Source organism: Microcaecilia unicolor, chromosome 3 (genome assembly GCF_901765095.1).
Source record: "Microcaecilia unicolor chromosome 3, aMicUni1.1, whole genome shotgun sequence".
Classification (NCBI taxonomy): domain Eukaryota; kingdom Metazoa; phylum Chordata; class Amphibia; order Gymnophiona; family Siphonopidae; genus Microcaecilia; species Microcaecilia unicolor.
Genome location: NC_044033.1, coordinates 459,756,467 through 459,783,908, shown reverse-complemented (window position 1 = coordinate 459,783,908; position 27,442 = coordinate 459,756,467). Strand labels below are relative to the sequence as shown.

General features: G+C 42.3%; 1 protein-coding gene across 4 annotated transcripts in view; it reads right to left on the bottom strand.

Annotated features, from left to right (window-relative positions):
• MLIP (muscular LMNA interacting protein) overlaps positions 1-27,442 on the bottom strand; it is a 182,039-nt gene that overhangs the window by 52,808 nt on the left and 101,789 nt on the right. For all 4 annotated transcript variants that reach the window (XM_030198970.1, XM_030198971.1, XM_030198974.1 and 1 more), the window contains 5 exons: positions 25,486-25,548; positions 24,215-24,298; positions 24,059-24,109; positions 13,080-13,124; positions 10,152-10,196 (listed from right to left, as the gene is read on the bottom strand). In XM_030198970.1, the coding sequence (XP_030054830.1) occupies positions 10,152-10,196; positions 13,080-13,124; positions 24,059-24,109; positions 24,215-24,298; positions 25,486-25,548 (288 nt within the window). The remainder of the gene's footprint in view (positions 1-10,151; positions 10,197-13,079; positions 13,125-24,058; positions 24,110-24,214; positions 24,299-25,485; positions 25,549-27,442) is intronic.

The window sequence follows — 27,442 nt, the reverse complement described above, 5'->3', positions numbered from 1 at the left end:
AAAAAAACTAGATTCAGGATTATCCCTTATTGAAGGAGGCAATAAAACTCTATTATGTTTAATATAATAACACAAGTTTATTCAACACATTCTAGTAATCATAAAAACTAGGAACAATAACATTTTAATTTCTAACCAAATTCCCTTCTATTGGTATCACAATTCTAACTAAATAATTTCTCAACTTAGGGTTAATACATTAACTTAGTTTCCTTTTTCTTTTTCTTTACAGGAATCACTTTAGGTCTCAAGAATTTTCAGATAAGTATCTCAAATAACCTTTCTCAATTTCTTTTCAATTAAATCAGATGACAAATAAGCTATACAGTAAATTATTAGAATTGATACTTTGTGTGTTCTTTGTTCTCTTTTTACAGGTACCTGTCTTCACTCTAGAGAAGCTATCAAGGTAAGTATATTTAGTGTTGTCTTTGTCTTTCTCTATCTTTTCTTTTCTATTTTTTTTTCTCTATTCTCTCAATAGTCACTTAGCTTATGTCAATTCACTGGATGATGTGTAGTCTGTCTTGCGGAGGGGCCCTTGTTGGTTCTCCAACTTCCAGGTTCTTCTTCCAGGTCTTCTCCCTAAACCTATCTCTTAAAACTTAATAGGAGGAAAAACCCTATCTATTCTCACATGTTGTTAATACCTTTAGTTCTAGTGAATTATTTATTTAATACTTAGGGCCAACTAAACTATTTAAATAAAATTAAATACAAATCCCTGTTCTGCTTCAAGCCTATTCTAATCACTGAATTCCCTAAATTTAAGAGGCTGATAACCCTTTCAGTCCCTGGCATTCCAACATTCCTTAATCACCTTTATTCTCATATGTAATCACCCCCTTTCCCCTATCATCCATACACTTCACTACCAAAACCAATCATACTTCATACCCCCCCAAGTTTATTATAATTAATCAAAAATCAAATAAAACCCCTTACAGACTTTTCCTTTAATTCACTATCACTCTCACACTTTTTACTATCACACTAAACTCACTTTCTAACTTCCAATCACCAATAATCTCACACTGACTCTCCCACACTGAGCTGCGCTTCCGCTCTCTTCAGTCACCAGCCTCTCACTGCCACTGTCAGTTAGCCTCATCTCCTAGGAGACCAAGCTTTGGCTTGGGATTCCAAGCCTTGCTGACCAATCCCAAGCCTTTTCCAACATTCTAAACCCTCAAGCTGACCAGCGGAATCTTGAGAAGCACAGCAAAATCTCCATTTTATTTTATAATTTCCCATAGAGTTCAATGGGAAATTATAAAATTAAACTATAACTCCTTCCAATTTTCCCCAAAATACCCCAAATTTTCCCTGCCACTAAAACCCCGAATTCCCCATCTAACCATACTTTTAAATTTTAAAAATACCCCAATTTTCCTATCCGCCGCACATTATCCCCTCTAACCCCTCTCCAAAATTACCCAAATTTGTAAAACCCATCTCAAAAATTAATATACCCCTTCCTTAATCTACCCTGTCGAATTTAAGAATTTAACCCTTTATTAACCCCTTCAAACTAGCACCCCTCCAAAAAACCCCCTAAAAATATTTAAATTCAAAAAACTAATCCGATAGAAAAATCAAGAAAAATCCCCTGAACATGAATCTAAAAACCAAATTTAAAAAACTTAAACCCCTGATTTTTTAAAAATCAAAAACCGAACTTATACAATTTAAAAATAAATAAACGGAAATTTTAGGTTAAAAAACCCCTTACCTTGTCCGTGATTTTCAGCACACTCGATGCCTACCCTCGGTTCCGGTCCCGGTCGTCCTGGTACGAAAACGGATCCAATAATAAAAAAAGAACCGAAGCCGGCCCAAAATTTAGGCCCCGGCTTCGGCCTACTCGCGAAGACGCGCGTTCGCGATTCGTGCATGAGGCGCGCCGCCTCATGCACACTCGCGCCGGCGTTCTTTACTCGCCGGCATCTTGTTTTTAAAAAAAACAATTCCCGGCGCCCTCCCTCAGCCGGCAAACTTCAGCGCTGCCTCCTGCAGCGCTCCTCCGGCCTCCGGTTTCCCTCTTCGGGCCCGAAAACAATCTTCACTCCCGGGGTTACGCTCCATCGGCCCCCGGGAGTTAAAAAAACGCCACTTCGCTTCCTGGTTCCCCTCCAGCGCTCCGAATTCCCTTTTGCAGGCCCGGGGACGTTCCCAACCATCCCGGACCCTGGAAAGTGCAGTGCCTCGTCCCCAAAACTCCTGGAGCCCAGGAAAGTATTTTTTTTTTTTAATTTTCTAACCCCAGGTTACATTCGCCCATGCAGAAAAAACATAATATTGTCCCCAATATTATCCATTCTCACATCTCAATTCTCTCCAAATATCCATTCACTCATCCCCTACAACTCCCAATACCAACCCTATTCCATACACACCTCATTCAACTAAAGGAACTATTTATTCTCCCTCCCACTAAGCAAACCTTTTATAACTAAATTTTCTCAACTTAACCATCCTTTCCCAAATCAACCCAAAATAAAATTGTCTTTAAGAAATGAAGAACACATTCCCTTGTTACATCTTTTTGAACTTCTGATTTCTCCAGTGCTTACAGACTCACATGTATTTCCAGCAGAATTAATTGTTATCTCAGTGTACACAATATAATCACATAAATTTTTTTCAGTTACCTTTTCAGGTACTGGTAAACCCACATTTTTATCACTTTTTTCAACCTGAGTTGGTGCCATTACAATTTCCTCCATCTCCAAATCATATTTCTTTACCAAATCTCTATGAACAGTTTTCTTCCCGAATTTGTCATTTTGAATCGTTAACACATTACCTGTCTCCCCATACATTTGGACCACCCTATAGGGACAAGTTTCCCAAACATCCTGGATCTTGTGCCTACCCGGGAATCTCTGTCTCCGGAGCAAGACCCAATCTCCCACTTGCAGCACTCAAGACATCTGTGAGGAACCTGGACCAGCATCCTTTCTTGTGTCTGGAGGAGATACATAAACTCTGGTTGAATTTCTCTTTGCTCAAGGACAATTCAGCTGCTGGACCCTGTCTAGCTCCAATGACAAGACGACCAGAATGGGTAACTGTCCCAGCCTTCCTTTTCAGTTCTACCGCCTCAGCCTCTGCGTACTTTTTATTTAAAACATCCACTCTTTCAGGATATTCTTCCGAACTCGTATCATCCAGAAATGGGCGGTTAAAATCTTGAAGACTTAGTCCCATGGCTTGTTTAATGTTCACGTCTTCTTTTAATTTTTGAGCCTCCAGTTTCAGGGTACTCTGTCTCAGTGTTTGCTTCCGATCCTGTCCCTCCCTCTCACGTTCCAGACCATACTGCTGCAGCCAGACCATCTCACTCTGGAAACTTGCAGGCCTCTCGTTCTCTTTGCTCTCTTCCAACTCTTTGGTCATGTCCATGATGTTGGAAGGATCAGGATCCTCTTCACGTGGTACCACCAACTCTGCTATTCCCAACAACTCAAAGTTACCCAGCACTTTCTGTATCTCTTTCTCTTCATATTCAGTGTCCGGGCAACGGATTAGCTTTTCCTCTTTCTTCTGTCCAGAAATCAGCATTTCCTTCTTGCTCGTTTCCAAACCACTCCCGATCACTTCTTCTTTACTCTTTTCACAACAAGTACCTTTTAAGGATTTATCACTCTCTGTTTCATTTTGTCTTTCCCCTTGCTTCTGCATAATCAGGGTATTAGCTACTAGGCTCCTCTCGGGTAAGTGCATCTTTTTGGTATCAGAAGCCAGTGCCGCTGCTATACTCTTCCTTGTTCGCTGACGAATCAAGAACTTTTCTGACATTACTGGTATAATTTTGCTCACATTTCCCTGCATCTTTATCACGCCAATAGATTCCCTACTTTTGTTGCAACGCTTCTGGGAAATGCTGGACCGAATACTCGCCATCTTCACGGGCTCGCCCATCAAAGAAAACAGGTCTCTGAATAATCCTTCCAGGTACCGAAGGACATTCATGCCCACTATGCCATGTACTGTCTGGTCTTCAACTTGCCCATTGCAAAAGTTGTCTTTTACAACAAATATGCATCGTTCCGGTACCACTTGTCCCATACACTGTACATCCGCGTCTATATATCCCAACACAGGCAAGTCTGTCCCATTTACTGCAACCAAAGTTAGCTGGCTTGCATCTTTTAAGCAGTTGGTATCAGCAAAGTTTTTGTAAAAAAAACTCGCAAGGATGGTGGAAACACTAGAGCCCGTATCCAGTGTGCAAAGCGTTTCCACACCATTTATCTTTACTTTGAGCACTGGACTCTCCCCAATGGCTCTTTCTCCAAACAAGTTTTCTTCCAGAACTCCCTGTTGTTCCAAAGACTTTTGCATCCTAACTGCAGGTTTCGCCTCACTTCCCTTCTGAGGAGCAGAATCGGCCTGCTGGCTATTAGGAGGAACATAATTGACACTGGTGCTTGGTCTCTCAACATTGCTTCTGTTGGTTCCACTGTATGTTCTATTGGCCCTCTCACTCTGGCAGTTCCTGGCTATATGGCCAGGCTCCTGACACCGGTAGCAAATCATTTCCCCTGTAGGAGTTCTTGAGGGAGGTCTAACATTAGAATTATATCTCTGGTATTCTCTTTGCACATTTGCAAACCTTGCACTATCCCTCTCCATTCTCTGCCGTCGCCACTCCTCTTCTTGGCGTTCACACATTTTAGCAAACATATTGGTTAATTGCTGCATCATGGCAACAGTTGCAGACTGCTCTGGACGGCAGTAATCTCCTGCATCCTCTCTTGGCCTCTGAAGAATTTTCTTCGGTGTCAACTCCCCGGACAACAGACCTCTTTCCTCTCCAGCCCAACGGATTGCAGCTTGCATTAATTCAGCGAATGACAGTCCCGGATTATCTTCACTTCTTTTTGATATCTCTCTTTTCAAGGTTTCATCCCGGAGGCCTATAACAAACTGCTCTTTCAAAGTTTCATCTGGATCGCCCATTCTTCGACGATCCCGGGACATAATGGCCTCTAGCTTCTCCTGAAGCTTGTAAGCATATACCCGAATAGAATCCTTCTCTCCCTGACGGATATTGTAAAATTCCTGTATACGTAGGCCCAATGCCACTTTGTCCCCATATACTTGCTTCAAAAGATCAAAGATATCTTCCGCTGAACAGTCCTTTGGCAGCGAGTACTTCACCGTGTCGAGAGCAATGCCTTTGAGGTGATCACGCACCACTTCCACCTGATCTTCTGGCGGAACCCGCATTAACCTCATCCGTGACTTCATTTTATCCACCCAGTCTTCGATCTTCAAGTCTTCCGAAGTCCTGGGGAATCCACTGAAATCTGGAACATTCCTGTCTTGTGGGATGATCACTGTGTGTGTGTGAATCTGAGGAACCGGAGTAGCCCTACCTCCAGAAGCTTCACCTTCCATTCTCTTGTCTCTTCGGAGTCAGGTACTATATGGATGTTGCCACGGAAACAGAGACTCCCGGGAGAACCCAAAACCCGGTCTACCTTGTCGCCCAAAAATACTTTTCAACAAAATTTTTTTTTTTTCAAAATTTATTGAAAATGGTCCAACACCTAAAATTCCTTCAGAATGTTACTCTCAGCTTTTGGGGACCCTCAAATTCAGGGAAGAATCCTGCCGACTACGCCAATTGTTGGCTGTACCCCTCTCGCTCTGGCACAAGATGTTATCAGAAATAGAGCCCAAATTTCCAGATGGCAGTAGTCGTGACTCTGGAACTCTACCTCAGAATGAAAGGGGTAAGCTACAAAAACTAACCTCTCCTCATAATCCCTAGGACCATGAGGGGAAAAAAAACTAGATTCAGGATTATCCCTTATTTGAAGGAGGCAATAAAACTCTATTATGTTTAATATAAATAACACAAGTTTATTCAACACATTCTAGTAATCATAAAAACTAGGAACAATAACATTTTAATTTCTAACCAAATTCCCTTCTATTGGTATCACAATTCTAACTAAATAATTTCTCAACTTAGGGTTAATACATTAACTTAGTTTCCTTTTTCTTTTTCTTTACAGGAATCACTTTAGGTCTCAAGAATTTTCAGATAAGTATCTCAAATAACCTTTCTCAATTCTTTTCAATTAAATCAGATGACAAATAAGCTATACAGTAAATTATTAGAATTGATACTTTGTGTGTTCTTTGTTCTCTTTTTACAGGTACCTGTCTTCACTCTAGAGAAGCTATCAAGGTAAGTATATTTAGTGTTGTCTTTGTCTTTCTCTATCTTTTCTTTTCTATTTTTTTTCTCTATTCTCTCAATAGTCACTTAGCTTATGTCAATTCACTGGATGATGTGTAGTCTGTCTTGCGGAGGGGCCCTTGTTGGTTCTCCAACTTCCAGGTTCTTCTTCCAGGTCTTCTCCCTAAACCTATCTCTTAAAACTTAATAGGAGGAAAAACCCTATCTATTCTCACATGTTGTTAATACCTTTAGTTCTAGTGAATTATTTATTTAATACTTAGGGCCAACTAAACTATTTAAATAAAATTAAATACAAATCCCTGTTCTGCTTCAAGCCTATTCTAATCACTGAATTCCCTAAATTTAAGAGGCTGATAACCCTTTCAGTCCCTGGCATTCCAACATTCCTTAATCACCTTTATTCTCATATGTAATCACCCCCTTTCCCCTATCATCCATACACTTCACTACCAAAACCAATCATACTTCATACCCCCCCAAGTTTATTATAATTAATCAAAAATCAAATAAAACCCCTTACAGACTTTTCCTTTAATTCACTATCACTCTCACACTTTTTACTATCACACTAAACTCACTTTCTAACTTCCAATCACCAATAATCTCACACTGACTCTCCCACACTGAGCTGCGCTTCCGCTCTCTTCAGTCACCAGCCTCTCACTGCCACTGTCAGTTAGCCTCATCTCCTAGGAGACCAAGCTTTGGCTTGGGATTCCAAGCCTTGCTGACCAATCCCAAGCCTTTTCCAACATTCTAAACCCTCAAGCTGACCAGCGGAATCTTGAGAAGCACAGCAAAATCTCCATTTTATTTTATAATTTCCCATAGAGTTCAATGGGAAATTATAAAATTAAACTATAACTCCTTCCAATTTTCCCCAAAATACCCCAAATTTTCCCTGCCACTAAACCCCGAATTCCCCATCTAACCATACTTTTAAATTTTAAAAATACCCCAATTTTCCTATCCGCCGCACATTATCCCCTCTAACCCCTCTCCAAAATTACCCAAATTTGTAAAACCCATCTCAAAAATTAATATACCCCTTCCTTAATCTACCCTGTTGAATTTAAGAATTAACCCTTTATTAACCCCTTCAAACTAGCACCCCTCCAAAAAACCCCCTAAAAATATTTAAATTCAAAAAACTAATCCGATAGAAAAATCAAGAAAAATCCCCTGAACATGAATCTAAAAACCAAATTTAAAAAACTTAAACCCCTGATTTTTTAAAAATCAAAAACCGAACTTATACAATTTAAAAATAAATAAACGGAAATTTTAGGTTAAAAAACCCCTTACCTTGTCCGTGATTTTCAGCACACTCGATGCCTACCCTCGGTTCCGGTCCCGGTCGTCCTGGTACGAAAACGGATCCAATAATAAAAAAAGAACCGAAGCCGGCCCAAAATTTAGGCCCCGGCTTCGGCCTACTCGCGAAGACGCGCGTTCGCGATTCGTGCATGAGGCGCGCCGCCTCATGCACACTCGCGCCGGCGTTCTTTACTCGCCGGCATCTTGTTTTTTAAAAAAAACAATTCCCGGCGCCCTCCCTCAGCCGGCAAACTTCAGCGCTGCCTCCTGCAGCGCTCCTCCGGCCTCCGGTTTCCCTCTTCGGGCCCGAAAACAATCTTCACTCCCGGGGTTACGCTCCATCGGCCCCCGGGAGTTAAAAAAACGCCACTTCGCTTCCTGGTTCCCCTCCAGCGCTCCGAATTCCCTTTTGCAGGCCCGGGGACGTTCCCAACCATCCCGGACCCTGGAAAGTGCAGTGCCTCGTCCCCAAAACTCCTGGAGCCCAGGAAAGTATTTTTTTTTTTTAATTTTCTAACCCCAGGTTACAGTAATTTCACCAGAAATTGTCTGAGAGGAAACAATGTCAGTTGCCACTGAGGAACACAGTACAGACATAGGTAATTTAACCAAGAGCCTTGAAGAGACATGGACCTTAGAGTCAGAATTGGAAGATAACACCTCTATAGGAGTAATAACTCCAGGCGTCATCATCTCCCTTAATAAAGCAGGTTTAATGGGCTAGGTTGATCCATAGTTCCCTTCATACCACTTGTCTGTTCAGTCTTGCTCATTCCAACCTTATGCTTCCCTATGGAAAAATAAGAGCAAGGATTCATGCTTCTTGTTCCTCAGTTGCTTCAAAGGGGTGGGACCTGCCCCTTTGGTCACGTCCCTTTGGGCATGCACCCATGGCTATACGCCCACAGCCGTGTTCTGCAGCAGTAGCAACAAGATGTAGGTTGATGCAGGAATGATGTCAAATCAGGGACCAGCCAACCACAGAAGTGCTTGCAAATAAGCTCAGTAGCCTCTGATGCCTCCCAAACACTCCGCGGAAGTGGTGGCAAGATGTAGGTTGTGGAAGAACCTCCACAGATATCACACCAGGGACTAGCCAATCATGGAAGTGTCTGCAAATGAGCTCAAAAGCCTCTAATGTCTCCCTGAAATGACCTTATCTTATATAATAATTCTCACCTTCAACATTCTAATGTGGCTGAGACCACGCCTCCCTCGGAGGTGGTCTGCTAGACAGTTTAGAATGCACTGACATCAGTGATGTCACTGACAGCTGATTCCAAGGCAAGGGTGGAGTATGGAAACACGTGGACCGTGTTTCCCTACTCCTCCCCTTGCCTGGGAAACAGCTGTCAGTGCCCCCCCTCAGCGCAACAACCAAGCCCCTGCCCTGCAAAACCGCGAGCCAGGCAGGGGGAGGAGTAGGAAAACACGTGGAGCGTGTTTCCCTACTCCTCCCCCTGCCTACGAATCAGCTCTCAGTGCCCCCCCCCTCTCGGCGCAACAACCAAGCACCGGCGCAACACCAAAACCCCTACCCCCCCTCGACACATCACCCAAGACCCTCCCCCAGTGCTTTACCAAAGCCCCTACCTCCCCCTAGCGGGCACATCAACCCCCTTGCCACCCACAGCCACCAATACTAACGCTGTCCGGCTGCTGCTGCTGCTTCTTCTGTGGAGTAGCAGCAGCCGGTACAAAAAGATAAAAGCCAAAAAAAAATTTAAACCTGAAATGTGGCTTTGTAGACAGCCATCTGGCATTGGCTGTCGTCTCTGCAGCCGCTCCTCCTCTCCCCTCCACGTCACTGCCCCTGCAGGAAGACCCCAAAGGAGCGCAGCGACATCAGAGGGGAGAGGAGGAGCGGCTGCAGAGATGACAGCCAATGCCAGATGGCTGTCTACGGAGCCACATTTCAGGTTTAAAATTTTTGGGGGGCTTTTTTCTTTTTGTACCGGCCGCTGCTGCTCAACAGGAGACGCAGCAGCAGCCAGACAGTGTTAGTATTGGCGGCTGCGGGTGGCGAGGGGGTTGATGTGCCCGAAGGGGGGGTAGGGGCTTGGGTGATGCGCTGGGGCGGAGGGGCTTGGGTGATGCGCCGAGGGGGGAGGGGAGGGTCACTGGACATGGGTGGCTACAGGGGGGGCAGGGAAGAGGGAAGTGGGGAGAGGGTCCTGAGACCAGATGGGTGGCTGCAGGGGAGGGCAGGGGAGACAGAAGGGACGCTGCAGGGGGGCAGGGGGAGAGGAGGGTTGCTGGACATGGGTGGCTGCAGGGGGGCAGGGGAGAGAGGAGGGCCGCTGCACATGCATGGCTGCAGGGGGAGAGGAGGGTTGGTGGGGAGGGGTCCTGAGACCAGATGGGTGGCTGCAGGGGGGGCGGGGGGGCAGGAGGGACGCTGCGGGGGGGGATTACCTTGCTAGCGCCCGTTTCATTGCCTACCAAAACGGGCCTTTTATATTAGTATTAATATAATTTTTTTGCAGCTAATAGAAAATGATTGTTTAGAACAAAAGCAATGTCAAAATACAGCTAAAAAAGATAAATAGAGGAAGACTGGTTTATTGCCTTCAATTATTTCTGCGGAACAATGATATTCAAAAATGATACATACCAACTTACTCTCAGTGCTTTTTGGTATTGGTGAGCGTAGCACAGCCTGTAAAACACAAAATGAGCTTTACATAAATCTAGCAGGCATAATAGTATTTCAATAACAATTGAATAAGAGTGCAATAAAATAAATTCTTGTTAAGAAGACAAGATAATCCGAATAATAAATAATTCTGAAATAAATAAATAATGAAAATAAAAATGGCAAAATAATTCCAACACATTTATTCAGGTTTCTATTTTCTTTTCATATTGCTTAACTGGGAAACAAATGAATAGAGAAAATGTTGCATTTTAAATGCAGTACTCTAAAAGGCTTTTATAACACATAAACCAAAACAGTAGAATTATAAGAAAACATTTACTGAATCAAGCATCACAGCCTGGACTAAGTATATAAACTTAAAAAAAAAAAAAAAAGAAAAGAAATCATAGCACCCTAGGTGCTAGAAAAGCATTTTCTAGCACCAGAAATGATGCAGAGCAGATTAGGAACTACCTCTGGGCGAGCCTGGCAGTAGGGTTGATTTGCCGTGTGTAAACCCAGCAGTAGTCACGCCTAAATGTAGCTAAGCGCTATTTTTTTCAGCTCTAATTTTTAAGCACCATTTATAGAATTTACTCCCATATGTCTAGAATGGGACAAGCACTTCACAAAACAGAGCTTATGGGTCCAGTACATTAAATATAGAACTAAAGTGAGAGGAGTAGCCTAATGGTTAGTGCAATGGTCTAGGAACCGGGGGAGGGGAGGGGAACTAGGTTCAATTCTCACTGCAGCTCCTTGTCACCCTGGGCAAACCACTTAAACCTCCATTGCCCCAGGTTTAAAAGCTTAGGTGCCCTTCTACTAAGACACGGTAGGACTAACAAACGAGTAGCATGTGCCAAATTGGCACTAGCGCCTGGGTAGCGCAGACATCCCGGCAGTAATTCCAAGGTTGGCATGTGCTGATTCCCATGGTAGAAAATAATTTTCTATTTTCTACCATGGAGGGCATTCTCGACAGTAATTGGCAACACGGCCACATTGGCATGCTGCCTAATTACCACGTGTAGCACATGAACCTTTATTGCTAGGTCAATGGTTGACAGTAAGGGCTCAGGTAGTAAATAGGCACATGCTATTTTTAGTTTTTGCGTACAGCCATTTACTGCTCCATTAACAAATGCCTTTTTTCCCAGTCATGGTATAAAATGGCCCACACTACCACAGGCTTCTACTGCTTAGTAAAAGGACCCCTTAGATTGTGAGCCCACTAGAGAGAGAGAAAGTACCTGTACCACAAAAAAGCAGTATATCAAGAATCTAACAAAACCAAAATATAGTGGATCTCTGAAAGGAATTTGCTGTTTTAGTGGTAATAAATAGAAATAAAACAGAGAAAGGAAATAAGATGAGGGAAAGGTGAGTAGCGGAGTGCCTCAGGGATCGGTGCTGGGGCCGATTTTGTTCAATATATTTATGAGCGACATTGCTGAAGGGTTAGAAGATAAAGTTTGCCTTTTCGCGGATGATACCAAGATTTGTAACAGAGTGGACACCCCGGAGGGAGTGGAAAACATGAAAAAGGATTTGCAGAAGCTAGAAGAATGGTCTAAGGTTTGGCAATTAAAATTCAATGCGAAGAAATGCAAAGTGATGCACTTAGGGAGTAGAAATCCACAGGAGTGTTAGGCGGTGAGACTCTGATATGTACAGGCAGGGAGAGGGATCTTGGGGTGATAGTTTCTGAGGATCTGAAGGCGACGAAACAGTGTGACAAGGCAGGGCCATAGCCAGAAGGATGCTAGGCTGTATAGAGAGAGGTGTGACCAGCAGAAGAAAGGAGGTGTTGATGCCCCTGTTCAAGTCATTGGTGAGGCCCCACTTGGAGTATTGTGTTCAGTTTTGCAGGTCTTATCTTGCTAAGGATGTAAAAAGAATTGAGGCGGTGCAAAGAAAAGCTACAAAAATGGTATGGGATTTGCTTTACAAGACATATAAGGAGAGACTTGCTGACCTGAACATGTATACCTTGGAAGAAAGGAGAAACAGGGATGATATGATACAGACGTTCAAATATTTGAAATGTATTAATCTGCAAACAAATCTTTTCTGGACATGGGAAGGTGGTAGAACTAGAGGACATGGAATGAGGTTGAAGGGGGGCAGACTCAAGAAAAATGTCAGGAAGTATTTTTTTACGGAGAGAGTGGTGGATACTTGGAATGCCCTCCCGCGGGAGGTGATGGAGATGAAAATGCATGGGATAAACATAAAGGAATCCTGTTCAGAAGGAATGGATCCTCAGAAGCTTAGCGGAGATTGGGTGGCAGCACCAAAGGTTGGGAGGCGGGGCAATTACTAGGCAGACTTCTACAGTCTATGCCCCAAAAATGGCAAGGATAAATCAAGGTTAGGTATACATATAATGTAGCGCATATGAGTTTATCTTGTTGGGCAGACTGGATGGACTGTACAGGTCTTTATCTGCCGTCATCTGCTATGTTATTCACGTATGTAAGATGATACCTTTTTTATTGGACTAACTTAATACATTTTTGATTAGCTTTCAAAGGTAACCCTTCTTCTTCAGATCAAAAATCTGTTTTAGTTGGAAACTATCAAATAGAAACATTGCAATGGGTGATGATATAGCTTTGACAGTTTATGCCGTAGGTGACCCATGGTTGTTGAAGTATTTAAGCAGCAGTAGAACACTCAAGAGAATTTTAGTACTCTACCTTTTATTTTCATATCTTAAACATGTTTAGTTTTATTCTGGGATAAAAATGTGGATTCTTACAATTCTTACAATTTCATTTTCTGTTAACATTTAGATTATAAGAGCTTAGAATCCTTTGTTAATGCACCATTAATTTCATTAATTGAATAATGATTTATATAGGCCAATCATGCAGTAATGAAAATTACAAAAATGCTTACATATCTAGTTTCCCGTCCAGGAGTTTTTGGCAGAGTCACAGCCATCTATATTCACAAAAGAAGGATTAACATAATTAACATAATTAAACAACCAAATCAACAAGAAACCAGATGTTTCATTTGCCTCATAACTGTGACTCCTCAAACTAATAGCTAACGTGGAAGCAATCTATGGCAGCAATTTAACTCAGAGTTATCTGGATGCTAGAAGATTCCCAATGCACCTCACTTTTGACTTCAAATGCAAAAGTGAGAAATAAGCAAACAAGTATTGATATACTGCAAATCAAAATGGAACATTTGTTTCCAATTTTATTTTTCCATATTATTTTACAGCACAAGTGGTTCCTCAGATTCATTATATGCAATTATTTAAAACTGTCAATGTGAAGTCTCTAATTCTGGAGCTGATAAGGAAACTCAAAGTGGGGCCAACATATGTATTGTGTGAGTCACAAATTAAGGAGTTTAAGGACTCACTTCAGGTTCTTTTATTGGTTATCTTCTTGCTATGGTAGCGTTTAAGAAAATAGTTTCTTCAATATGCACTGTGGGGCCCTTTTACTACCTGGCGGTAGGGCTACCACTGGGTTTGCACATGGAAAATCAATCGTACTGACGGGCTTGTCCAGGATCCCACTGGTAGTTCTAGCTTCCGGCGCACACTGTTTTTGGTGCTATGAAATTAAAAAAAAAATTTAGCATTGGGGGTGTGCCCAGCGGTAATAAGGTAGTGCTGCATACTGTCCAGTTGCCACCAGGTTAGCACCGGAGCCCTCAACGCCTCCTAAATAGGAGGCAGTAAGGGCTCCCCTAGCAAATGGCCACACACAAAGGTGTTTTTCGTTAGTGCATGGCAAGTTACTGGCCCTTTAAAGAAAATTACCTTTTACCTATGACAATAAAAGGTGGCCTGGCACACAGCAATCCTATGTTCCAATGCCACCACAGGCCACCTTTTATCGCCATTTGGTAAAAGGACCCCTATATCTCAATAGCTTTAATTAGTTTTATTTATTTTTACATTTATATACCACTTTAACCAAAGCCGATTACAAAATTAACATACATAATAAACCCATAAGAAACTTACAATATACATAATAAAATTCAGAAATTCTAAATGGCAGTGACTAACGACCACCACCATCATTCCAAAAATGCCCTCAGTATTTGCACATACTCTCAAAGTACCTGTAAGTATATTCCATAATAAAGGACCTGCTATTGGAAAGGCATGAGCACAAGCCTGCATAATGATACTGTGACTGATGGTGTGACCAATTGCTTCATCACTTTCAAACCCAACGATCAAGTTGGCTGTAGGTATTCAAAACTTTCAAAATGTTTACAGGCACATATGCATATATTCTCTGATGAATTAATACCAGAATTTTAAAACATACTGTATACATCACTGGCAACCAATGAAGTGACTTTAAGATAGGAGTAGCATGAGATGACTTTGGAAACCCTACATTCAAACATGCTGCCATATTCTGGATGATCTGAAGAGTCTGGAAATGCACAGAAGTCATCCCTAAATAAAGGGAATTTCAATAATCAAATTCAGTTAATACTGTGCTCTGTACACCATGCATAAATCTGAAGCCAGTTGCATCATCCTTAGCTTGCTCCACAAACAAAGTTGTAAGAAAGATGTAGAAATAATTTGATTGATTTGAGGTTGCATCGACAGAGTGGAATCTAAAAAAAACCCCTAAGTTTCTAAGATAATGTTTCACAGTAAGATTCACATTCTGATTGCTAAAAACTGTGGGTAATGTGGAGTCAAACTTTCTTCCTACATATATGACTTCAGTTTTTGCTAAATTCAGCAATAATTTATGATTCCCCATCCATACATTGAAGAATTCCTTGAATCTCAAATTCAGATCAACCAAACCTTCCTAAAACAGAAAACTCCTGCAAATCATAGTTCTGAGGAAAAACATGCAAATGCAGATTTATGACACTTTTTGGATGTTTTTCTCGTTTGAAAATGAGACCCAATATAACATGGCAAACGCTGTTAAAATCTTAATTAAAAATAAAAGTGAGCTCAGTTAAACAGATTTATTATTCAGAATTTCTGGGTATAGATCATCTCAATTTGAATAAATTATTATAATTTATAAATCATTTTACCACTCTGTCTTGTCTGTCGTTGCCTACTGTTCCTGCTCAATCTTCAACAAATGATTTAGCTACTTAATTGTAATTAAAAGTTGATAAGATTTATCATTCTTTTAGTACCAAAAATACTTTTGCTTTCATTAAACAAATATCCAATGAATGAATTATCATTTGCTGTACCCATAGATAGTGAATAGTCAACTTTTAAGCCTATCTCTGCCAATGAACTGAATTCTTTACTTAAACAGCTAGCAAAGAACTCTTGTTTATTACACATTTGTCCTGCTGGCTTGTTGCAAAGCCCTCCTTTGGATTTTTTTAAAAATTGGTTGGTTTTTTTGGATCAGTTTGATTTAAACCCAGGGATGGTTTTCACCATCTATAGGCAATATTGTTTTAGCTGCAGTACCATAAACTGCTAAATCAAATTTATCGCAGATTGCCAACTTTCGACCTATAACTAGTATACCATTTTTTTTTTTACTAAGCTAGTAGAATTTGTAGACAGCTCTCAATTATTTGATTATATGCCAAGCTTAAATGTATTACATGATTCTCAACATGGTTTTAGAAGCTATTAGTACAGAAACATGTCAACTAACATTAAATCTGCAGTCAGGAATATGTCGTGTAGAGGCAAAGAAATGGTGTTGCTACAATTTAACGTCAGCAGCTTTTGACACTGTTAACCATGAAAAATTATTCATAAGATTATCAGGGTTAGGTTTCACTGATGTTGTGTTTAAGTGGTGTGATTCGTTTCTCAAAAAAGACAATATTTTGTTATTAAATATGGGATGTTGTCTTCTTCCTAGAGACCATTATGTGGCGTCCCACAGGGATCTCCCATATTTCTGCTACATTACAATCTCTACATTAGTTCACTTGGGACAATCTCTTTGGAGACTGGAGAGATGTTACTGCCAGTTTTCTGCCAGGTATTGTGACCTGCTTTGGCCACTGTTGGAAACAGGACACTAGGCTAGATGGACCACTGGTCTGACCCAGTATAGCTATTCTTATGTTCTTACGTTCTTATATATTCATGATATTTTTATGTTGATACCAGTTAATTCTATTCATGATATTGCATTATCTAAGATTAATGATTTTATTTTAAAAATTAGCCTTTGGTCTAACATTGACATTCATACACAGACCGACACCTCATCTTATATACAACCCTTTAACTTCTATTAACAATACCATTACTTGTTATATTGGCATTTTCTTGGCCGCAGTCTTTATTAACAAATACTCATTTAATTACTTTAACCTTTAATCAATATACTTCTTCTTCCAGTTCAATGCTGGCATCCCCATAGTGGTTTAAACAATTTGGAGCAATACAGTGATGAAACTAGCTCCTTTCATTTTCCAAAATTACCTCCTTCAGCCCATGTGACTCACGGTGGCATCAAGCCACACTTCACTCGTGGCGGTTCCGCACACAAGTTATTCTTATCCATCAAACATCTTGCAAGGAAACATTAAATTAACTGCATCTGGTGCCTCTTTACCCCCACATATCAAGCAGAACCCCCAAGTGCTGCTACCGACCCCCTTCCCCAACAAACCGTAAAAGAAACCCCCAGAACAGCACCCAACAGACCACAGAAAGTAACCCCAAGCCCACAGCAAACAAACAACCACCAAAACCGAACAACAGACTGGAACCAAGGTTGGGCAGGGACAGGAAAAATTGCCTAACTACCTCAGCCACCCTCACCAGATCCTACCCATCTGCTAATGATTTTCCCGCCCAGCAACCCTTGTGTTTCACTGTTGCTGCCCTGGACACCAGGATCCCAGCCTTCCTGTTCACCCAATCAGATTCCTATCCCTGTTACTAATCTAAACCTTCTAACTTTAACCCTCTCCCTACCTACTGCATCCCCTTCCTCTCAACCCTTTCACCTTTCCTAAGACACACACTCCATACCCCCCCACCCTTCCCATACTAACTGCTCCCGTCAATGTTATTAACCCCCCAGCCAAACCTGGGGGGTCTCCTAATATTGACATTTGCATAAAGATCAACACCACATCTTACATACAACCCTTTAACTTCTATTAACAACACCACTACTTGTTATATTGGCATTAACTTGGCTGCAGTCTTTATTAACAAATACTAATTTAATTACTTTAAGCTTTAATCAATACACTTCATCTTCTAGTGCAATGCTGGCACCCCCAGAGTGGTTTAAACAATTTGGATGCATTCAATTACAAAGCTAGCTCCTTTCATTTTCCAAAATTACCTCCTTTAGCCCCTGTAACTCATGGTGCCATCAAGCCACACTTCACTTGTGGCGGTTCTGCACACGAGTTATTCTTATCCATCAAACATCTTGCAAAGAAACATTAAATTAACCGCATCTGGTGCCTCTTCATCCTCACATATCAGGCCAAAAGAGGTGACAGTCTATGAGGGGCATAATCGAACGAAAACGTCTATCTCCATGGGCGTTTATCTCCGAGAACGGGTCCGTGAAGGGGCGGACCGAACCGTATTTTGGGAAAAAATAGACGTCCATGTTTTATTCAACAATTTGTAAGCTGGGCGTTTTTGTTTTTCAGCGATAATGGAAAATGAAAGCGCCCAGCTCAAAAACGAATAAATCCAAGGCATTTGTTCATGGGAGGGGCCAGGAGTCGTAGTGCACTGGTCCCCCTCACATGCCAGGACACCAACCGGGCACCCTAGGGGGCACTTTTACAAAAAAAAAAAGGTAAAAGAGCTCCCAGGTGCATAGCACCCTTCCGTTGGGTGTTGAGCCCCCCAAATCCCCCTCAAAACCCACCACCCACAAGTCTACACCATTACTATAGCCCTAAGGGGTGAAGGGGGGCACCTACATGTGGGTACAGTGAGTTTGGGGGCGGTGTGGAGGGCTCCCATTTACCAGCACAAGTGTAACAGGTGGGGGGGGGGATGGGCCTGGGTCTACCTGCCTGACGTCCACTGCACCCCCTAATAACTGCTCCAGTGACCTGCATACTGCTGCCAGGGAGGTGGGTATGACATTTGAGGGTGAACATAAAAAGTTGTGAAACGGCATATTTTTGTGGTGGGAGGTGGTTTGTGACCACTGGGGGAGTCAGGGGAGGTCAGCCCCGACTCCCTCCAGTGGTCATCTGGTCATTTAGGGCACTTTTTGGGGCCCTATTCGTGGAAAAACAGGGTCCAGGAAAAGTGCCCTAAATTCTCGCTAAAAACGCATATTTGTTTTCCATTATCGGCGAAAGGTGCCTATCTCTGATCGGCCGATAACCACGCCCCAGTTCCGCCTTCACCACGCCTTTGACACGCCCCCATCAACTTTGTCCGCATCCGCGACGGAGTGCAGTTGAAAACGTCCAAATTCGGCTTTCGATTATACCGCTTTATTCGTTTTTGTGAGATAAACGTCTATCTCCCGATTTGGGTCGCAATATAGGCGTTTTTCTTTTTCAATTATAAGCTGGTATATCTTGTCACCACTCCCTCACTGCAATGCCTGTGGCCAAATCTGTCTTCAAACACTGCTCTAACAAGTCCTGAATAGTGCTTAAAAATATATCCAGTCCAATATCTGAAAGATGAATCCCATCAGAACGGTATAATCCCGCACATTCAGCATTAAGAAGATCATGAACAAAAACTAGGACCCCCCCCCCCCCTCAATCTACTGACCTCAACCTGGCTGACGTTTTTGTATTTTTTGCAATGATTTGATGTTGAATTACATTTTTTTCTTCTTTTTTTAGACCTATTGTAGAGTTTCATAGGTCAGATTGAGGATTTGATGAGCATTTGAACTGTGAACTTATAAAATTGGTTCTTTTCCATGAGCCTGAACATTGCAGATTTTTCTCTCATGATTAGAAATAGATAGGAGAGTTTTTCTCTGCAGTGTTGGGTAGGTGGTGGTAGCCGATGATGATTGTCAGTCAGTGGTGTCCTAATATGAAAAAGGTGCCCTGGGCTTATGAGGCTACATATAATTAAAAGATATTATATTAGTTCAAAGACTCATTAAAACCTTTGTGATTTGGAGCAATTAGATAGTATTTAAGTTTCTGATTTTATATTGCTCTATGCAGTTTTGAATTGGTTTGCTTTATGCAATTATTTACAGCATTTATCCAATGCCACAAGCGCTCAATACCCGCAGGAATTTTGCCCCCCCCCCCCTTCCAGACTCTTCAGGGAAAGAATGTTAGACCACACTACAAGAGGGGTCTCCTTTTTGTTTAAAACTTAATACTGATAAGACAAAAGTTCCATGGTTTAGGACATCTGTTGATAACTTACCAAAAATTATCTCTTGCTATGATGGCACTCAAATAACAGTAGATTTAACTTCTAGAGTTTTGGGGGTCATTTTGGACTCTGCCTTGGAGATGAATCATTAGATTTAATATGTTTCTCAAAAAGCATTTTTTAAAATGAAATAGCTACCATTGATTTGCTCCTATTTCATCTCTAGCCATTTGTACAATTACAAGTGCTTCTACAATTATTAATCTTATCACAGTTAGATTACTGAAATTCAATTAACTAGACTACTGAAAAACAATTAACTAGGTTACAATTGATACAGAATATAGCTGATAGGATGATGTTTTGCAAAGCAAAGTTTGATCATGCTTTTCCATTGTTGGTTGCTTTTCATTGGTTGCCATTAAAGACTCATATAATTTTAAAGTCTGTTGTCTGTTTTTTAAACCATTGGAGGATCGCTGCGCCCCCCCCCCCCCCAGGATCTCCGCCGCCGATGCCACAGCCCCTCGCAACTGCAACTACCTTGGCAGGTGGGGATCCCAAGACCCCGCCAGCAGAAGAGGTCTTCCTCCAGCGCTGCTCTTCTTCACTCTGCTGCATGGCCTGCCCCTGTGGCTATGTTTTCTCTCACGTCGCACATGCTCAGTTTCAAAACGAGCTGGGAGGCAAGGCGGCAGATTGAAGAACAGCAGCACTGGAGGAAGACCTCTTCTGCTGGAAGGGCCTGGAGGAACCCCCACCAGCCAAACCAGAGGCCCTGGCCTGAAGTCCAGTCTCCAAGGGGGGCCCGGCGCCAGATTTTTCTCTCTCTTGCTCCTGTCAGGACAGGATCACCCGGGTCCTGTCAGGAGCAGGACAGAGAGAGAGAGATACCCTAATGCTGGGCCCCCCTTGGAGACCCAGGCCTGGGGAATTTTGACACCCTGCCTCCCCTCTCAGTGGCGCTGAAAAGGGAACCCTCCTTCCTGCCGTGTTCCAACCATTCCAAAGCAGGGCCAACAACTACATATATATCCATAGGTATTGAGTGTTGCTTATCCTTGTTGTATTTACTGACTAAAGGGCCCTCTAATTAAGCTGCATTAGGTGCTAATGCGTGCCTACCACAACTTAAGATGGTATATCACAGGACATGCTTAGGCATCCTGCAATAAGAGCGAAATGTGTGCATACTGACCGTGTGATAAAAAATTATTTCAATTTTTTTTGAGGGTGCACGTCTGGGGACGGAGAGTGGGTGTTCCTATCCTAATCATTTAGCACAGCTACATTAATGTATGGTAACTGATTAATACAGGAATAGTGCATGAGCCCTTACCACCTACAAAATCCACACATACAGTACCTCCTACAAAATGCACACTTAGCTAAATTTTTTTATGTCCACATTAGAACATGAAAAGTACAAAACTAAAACATATCAGGGTCCTTTTACTAAAATGTGGGAGAAAGGGCCCTGCGGTAGCAGCAGGGGCCGTTTTTCCTGCACGCCAGGACCCTGTTTACTACAGTCGATAAAATGCCCCTACAGTAACATAACTCCTACTTTTCTAAGGGCCCTCTTTACTAAGCTGCACTGTAGGCGGGCTAACTTTTTAGTGTGCGCTAATGCTAAAGACATCCAGAGGAATATATGGGTGTCTCTAGCATTAGCATGTGCTAATTTTTAGCGCATGCTAAAAAGTTAGCATGCCTACAGTGCAGCTTAGTAAACAGGGCCCTTAGAAAAGTACAACCTCTCAATAAAGTATTTTTATTCTTAAAATACTGAAATCCTTTGAAGTGTGATCAACGTCTATAGTGTGTTGCATTTAAAAGGAAATTTATAGTCATTGGATAAAGTAGTGTGCTTGCCATGTTAGTCCACTTTAAAGGTAATAAATAGAAATAAAAATCAAAATTAGAAGATTATAACTTTTTTTAATGGACTTCACGCATTTTTTTGACCAGCTTTTGAAGGCAGAACCTTCTTGCACACGTCAGGAAAGGACTTGAGGAAAGTGGTTCTGGCCTTCGAAAGCCAGTCAAAAAATGTTAAACTAGTCCATTAGGCCAGAAGTTTCTTCCTCAGGTTGGGACCTGTCCTTTCTTTTTTCATTTATATGCATTTAAACTTTATATCTACAGAATAAACTTATGAATGATACAGGAAAAAGGGAAATTAAAAACATTTCTACAATATTCAAAGGAATAAAAGAAAAAATTCCAATTTGGACCACAACACTGGGAACCAAGATATTAGAAAAAACAAAATTAATAACAACAATTATAAGACTAAGGGCCCTGTTTACTAAGGGGCGTTAGCCTTTTTAACATGTCTACAATTAGCACGCATGCTAACCGTGTAGGCACCTATAGGGATATTGTAGGTGTATACACGGTTAATGCGTGTACATAGTTAACGTGCATTAAAAATGCTAACACGCTTATAACGCAGCTTAGTAAACAGTGCCTTAAGGAAGAAATTAGCACCCATAGCCAATCTTACAGCATTTTAAATCAAGCAGGACCCTCAACCGGTGTAGACCCAACTCCTTCTTTAGAAACAACAAATTCCAGCAATTTCTTGGGATTAAAGAAAACATACTTAACATGATTAGGTTGGGACCTGTCCTGACTTGAAGAAGATGATTCTGGCCTTTGAAAGTTGTCAAAAAAATACATTAAGTTACATGGAAACAAGAACAGAAAAATGAAGGCAAATAAGACTATCCTGCTTATTTTCGAAGGAGAAGGGCGCCCATCTTCCAACACAAATCGGGAGATGGGCATCCTTCTCCTAAGGTTGCCCAAATCGGCATAATCGAAAGCCGATTTTGGATGTCCTGAACTGCTTTCCATCGTGGGGATGACCAAAGTTCAAGGGAGCGTGTCAGCAGTGTACCAAAGGCGGGACAGGGGCGTGGTTAACAGATGGGCGTTCTCGGCCAATAAAGGAAAAAAGAAGGGCATCCCTCATGAGCATTTGGACGACTTTACGTGGTCCATTTTTTTTCACAACCAAGCATCAAAACGGTGCCCGAACTGACCAGATGACCACCAGAGGGAACCGGGGATGACCTCCCCTGACATTCCCAGTGGTCACTAACCATCTCCCACCCTGAAAAAAACAACTTCAAAATTGTTTTTCTTTTTAAGAGTATGTCCTTCGCTATGCCTCCGTCCCTACAACGGCAGTTGAGGACGTCCGAAATGTGGATATTTCTGTGAGAAGGACATCCATGCCTTTGCTATGCCTCTGACACTCTCTTTATTTATTTATTTGGATTTTGGAACACAAGTAGCAACAGTGGGATTTGAACTGGCCACCTCTGGATTGTAAGACTAGTGCTCTAACCACTAGGCCACTCTTCCACTTCCATATAAGGGCATACACGTGCTCAGCGTGCGTCAGTTCCAAGTTACTGCCCAGCTACCGCACGTGCCTGGTGGTAATTTCATTTCTGGCGCGCGTCCCCTATGCGCGGCAAAAAATAATTTTTATTTTCTGGAACGTAGCACTACCCTGCGGTAAGGGTCTATGGGTGTCAAATGCCTTTTACCACCTGGGTAACACGTGAGACCTTACCGCTAAGTCAATGGCTGACGGTAAGGTCTCAGACCCAAAATGGATGCTCGTCATTTCATTTTGCCGCACATCCATTTTCGGCCAAAATTTTAAAAAGGCATTTTTACAGGTGCACTGAAAAATGATTTTGTGTGCGCCTATAAGATGTGCCTATGCTACTGCAGGCCATTTTTCAGTGCACTTTAGTAAAAGAACCCCTAACTGATTAGTGTAGAATTAGCACGTGAGCCCTTACCACCTACAAAATAGGTAGTAAGTGCTCACACACTAAGGGCCCTGTTTACTAAGCTGCACTGTAGGCGCATAAACATTTTGGCGTGCGCTAGTGCTAGAGACACCCATAGGAATATAATGGGTGTCTCTATCGCTAGCGCACAGTAATTTTTAGTTAGTGCACCTATAGTGCAGCTTAGTAAACAAGGCCCTAATTTTTGCTAATGGCTGCATGCTAATGGCAGCATTAGCGCATGGCCATTCATTCAAAAAATAGAAAATTGGCCATTCTCCGGCTGTAGGAAAAATGGCCTTAGCGCATGGGAAAACCCCACATAAAGGTATACTAAGGCCAATTTTCCTGCAGCTTGGTAAAAGGACCCCTAAATGAGGTCTCATCAGTATCTTATACATGTGTATCATCACCTCCTTTTTCCTACTGGCCATTCCTCTCCCTATACACCCAAGCATCCTTCTTGCTTTCGCCTTGTCATTTTCTACCTGTTTAGCCACTTTAAGATCATAACATATGATCACACCCAAGTCCCGCTCATCCTTCATGCACAAAAGTTCTTTTCCTCCTAAACTGCATTGTTCCTTTGGATTTTTGCAGCCCAAATGCATGACCCAACATTTTTTTTTTTTGCATTAAATCTTAGCTGCCAAATTCTGGACCATTCTTTTAGGTCCAATAAAAAAAGTATCACCTTATTTTCTTTCTTTATTCCTTATTTTTTGTTTTATTTCTATTTATTACCTAGTCAAATGTTGTAACTTAAGTTTCTTACATACCTTGGGTACATCCAAACCTTGTGGAGACACAGAAGCAATATCATGATGGTGCTGAAAATCATATAAGAAAGAAGAAAGACAAGTTAGTTGTAAATAAAGAGGGAAGGAAATAAGAAAGTCAGAGCCTATTAATGTAACTTATCAGTAGTATTTTACCATTGGCAAGGGCTCCTGTAAGACTTTATCAATAGCAGCACAGACTTCTTCGGTTTTCTGCCTGAGCTGTGCAGGGGAACACAACTGTGAAATTAAACCAATTACCTGGGTTAAACATAGAAACAAACATAGAAACATAAAAAAATGTTGGCAGATGAAGACCATATGGCCTATCCAGTTGGCCTATCCAAGCCATCTACTCTCCCTATCACTCCCTTAGAGATCCTATGTACTTGTCCCAAGTTCTCTTGGATACTGTTCTTGTCTCCACCACTTCCACTGGGATACCATTCCACGAATTCACCTTCCTCTCTGAGAAAAAGTATTTCCTCAGGTTACTTCTGAGTCTATCCCCTTTCACCTTCATCCTATGCCCCCTTGTTCCAGAGATTCCTTTCAACTGAGAGTCGCCTCCTGTGCGTTTATGCTGCTTAGGTATTTAAGGGGCCATTTTACTAAGGCGTAGGCGCCTACGTGCGTACAACGCATGTCAATTTGGAACTACCGCCTGGCTACCGTGTGCCCTGGGCAGTAATTCCAATTTTTATGCGCATCCAATACGTGCGGCAGAAAAGATTTTTTATTTTCTACCATGTGGCGCTAACCGGGCAGTAATCAGCAGTGTATGTGCACTGATGATTACCGCCCGGTTAACACGTGAAACCTTACCACTAAGTCAGTGGGTGGCAGTAAGATCTCAGGCCTAAAATGGACGTGCACCAATTTTTATTTTGCCACATGTCCATTTGTGGCCAAAATAGGCCTTTTTTGCAGGTGCGCTGAAAAATGGACCTGCGCATGTCCAATACACTTGCCTACAACAGCGCAGGCCATTTTTCAGCACACTCTAGTTAAAGGACCCCTAAATGTCTCTATCTTATCTACCCTCTCCTGTCTTTCTTCTAAAGTATACATATTCAGATCTTTAAGTCTGTCCCTATACACTTTTTGACAAAGACCATCAATCATTTTAGTAGCCACCGTCTGCACCGACTCCATCCTGTTTATACCTTTTCAATATGCGATCTCCAGAATTGTACACAATATTCTAAATGAAGTCTTACCAGAATCATATTCAGGGGCATCATCACCTCCTTTTTCCTACTGGCAAATTCCTTTCCCTATGCACCCAAGCATCCTCCTAGCTTTCGCTGTCGCATTTTCTACCTGCTTGGTCACCTTAAGTTCATAACATATCAGCACATCCAACTGCTGTGCTACAGTGTTTCAAGAAAACAAAACACAAAGTAACAACCAGAGAATATCATTACCTCAGAATGTGTGTCCAATTTGTCTTCAACACCGTCAGGTGTCTTCACTGCTTCATCTAATGCCTGGTGAAAAACAGAATGCCTTTGCTTTTGGATTGGAATACATTGCATAAATGGTACATGACTGAAGCTTTTTGCTTGATGACATATCAGAGATTTCCAAACTGTGGGTCGGGACCCCAAATGGGGTCACAAAACCCATGTGGGATCTCCATAGGTGCATCATTATTCTGCACCATTTTATTTGGCTGCAATCATGGAATTAAAGCTATAAAAAGATTAGGAAGCATGGACATATATTATTTTGATTTACCATATGGTACTTGAACAAGGAACAGACTAGTATTTTAAAGTAACAGGCTGTAAATTAAAGACATCAGAGTTCAAATCCCACTTCCCGGAAACTACTCCGTGACCTTAGCGAATAATTTGATCTCCATTGCCTTAGGGAATCACTGAGATTCTGTGTTTGTTGATGAAGGGTCTTGGTATATCTGAATTACTAATAAGATTGTAAATTGCCTTAAGCACTATCTGGAAAGGAGTGGAAGAATAACCTAGTGATTAGAGCACTGCCCTGACAACTAAGGAAGTCCAGTTCAAATCCCACTGCTGCTCTTTGTGATCTTAGGCAAGTCACTTACCAGCTTATAATCGAACGAGAATAACGCCCAAGTTCCGACCTAAATCGGGAGATGGGCGTTCTTCTCACAAAAACAAATAAAGCGGTATAATCGAAAGCCGAACTTTGGACGCTTTCAACTGCACTCCGTCGCGGATGCGGACAAAGTTGACGGGGGCGTATCGAAGGCGTGTCGAAGGCGGAACTGGGGCGTGGTTATCGGGCGAACAGAGATGGGCGCCCTTCGCCGATAATGGAACAGTTTTGAGCTAGAATTTAGGACACTTTTCCTGGACCCTGTTTTTTGACGAATAAGGCCCCCAAAAGTGCCCTAAATGACCAGATGACCCCCCAGAGGGAGTCGGGGATGACCTCCCCTGACTCCCCCAGTGGTCACTAACCCCCTCCCACCACAACAAATGATGTTTCACAACTTTTTACTTTCACCCTCAAATGTCATACCCTCCTCCCAAGCAGCAGTATGCAGGTCCCTGGAGCAGTTGTTAGGGGGTGCAGTGGACGTCAGGCAGGTGGACCCAGGCCCATCCCCCCCCTACCTGTTACAATTGTGCTGCTTAATGCTACTAGTCGTCCAACCCCCCCAAACCCACTGTACCCACATGTAGGTGCCCCCCTTCACCTCTTAGGGCTATAGTAATGATGTAGACTTGTGGGCAGTGGGTTTTGAGGGGGATTTGGGGGGCTCAACACCCAAGGGAAGGGTGCTATGCACCTGGGAGCTCTTTTACCTTTTATTTGGTTTTTGTAAAAGTGCCCCCTAGGGTGCCCAGTTGGTGTCCTGGCATGTGAGGGGGACCAGTGCACTATGAATCCTGGCCCCTCCCACGAACAAATGCCTTGGATTTATTCGTTTTTGAGCTGGGCGATTTCATATTCCATTATCGCTGAAAAGCAAAAACGCCCAGCTCACACCTTGACGAATAAAACATGGGCGTCTTTTTCTTTTAAAAAATACGATCCGCCCCGCCCCTTCACGGACCCGTTCTCGGAGATAAACGCCCATGGAGATAGGCGTTTCTGTTCCATTATGCCCCTCTTAATGCTCCATTGCCTCAGGTGCAACTATTCCCACTCATTCTATAAATTGACCCCAGATTCTATACAATGCGACTAAAGTACCGTGTGCAAATACAGTCATATTCTGTATTTACGCGCACAACTTAATTAACAAGCGGATAATTTCCACACTAAACGCACTGTGATTGGCTCAGAGACTTCCAGGTCTCTCAGCTGAGTGAAGCACGGCCGAAAAGGACGTTTTTACTATTTGGGTGTGAATAATGGCCAAAATGGAAGGCTATTTTTGTGATGGAC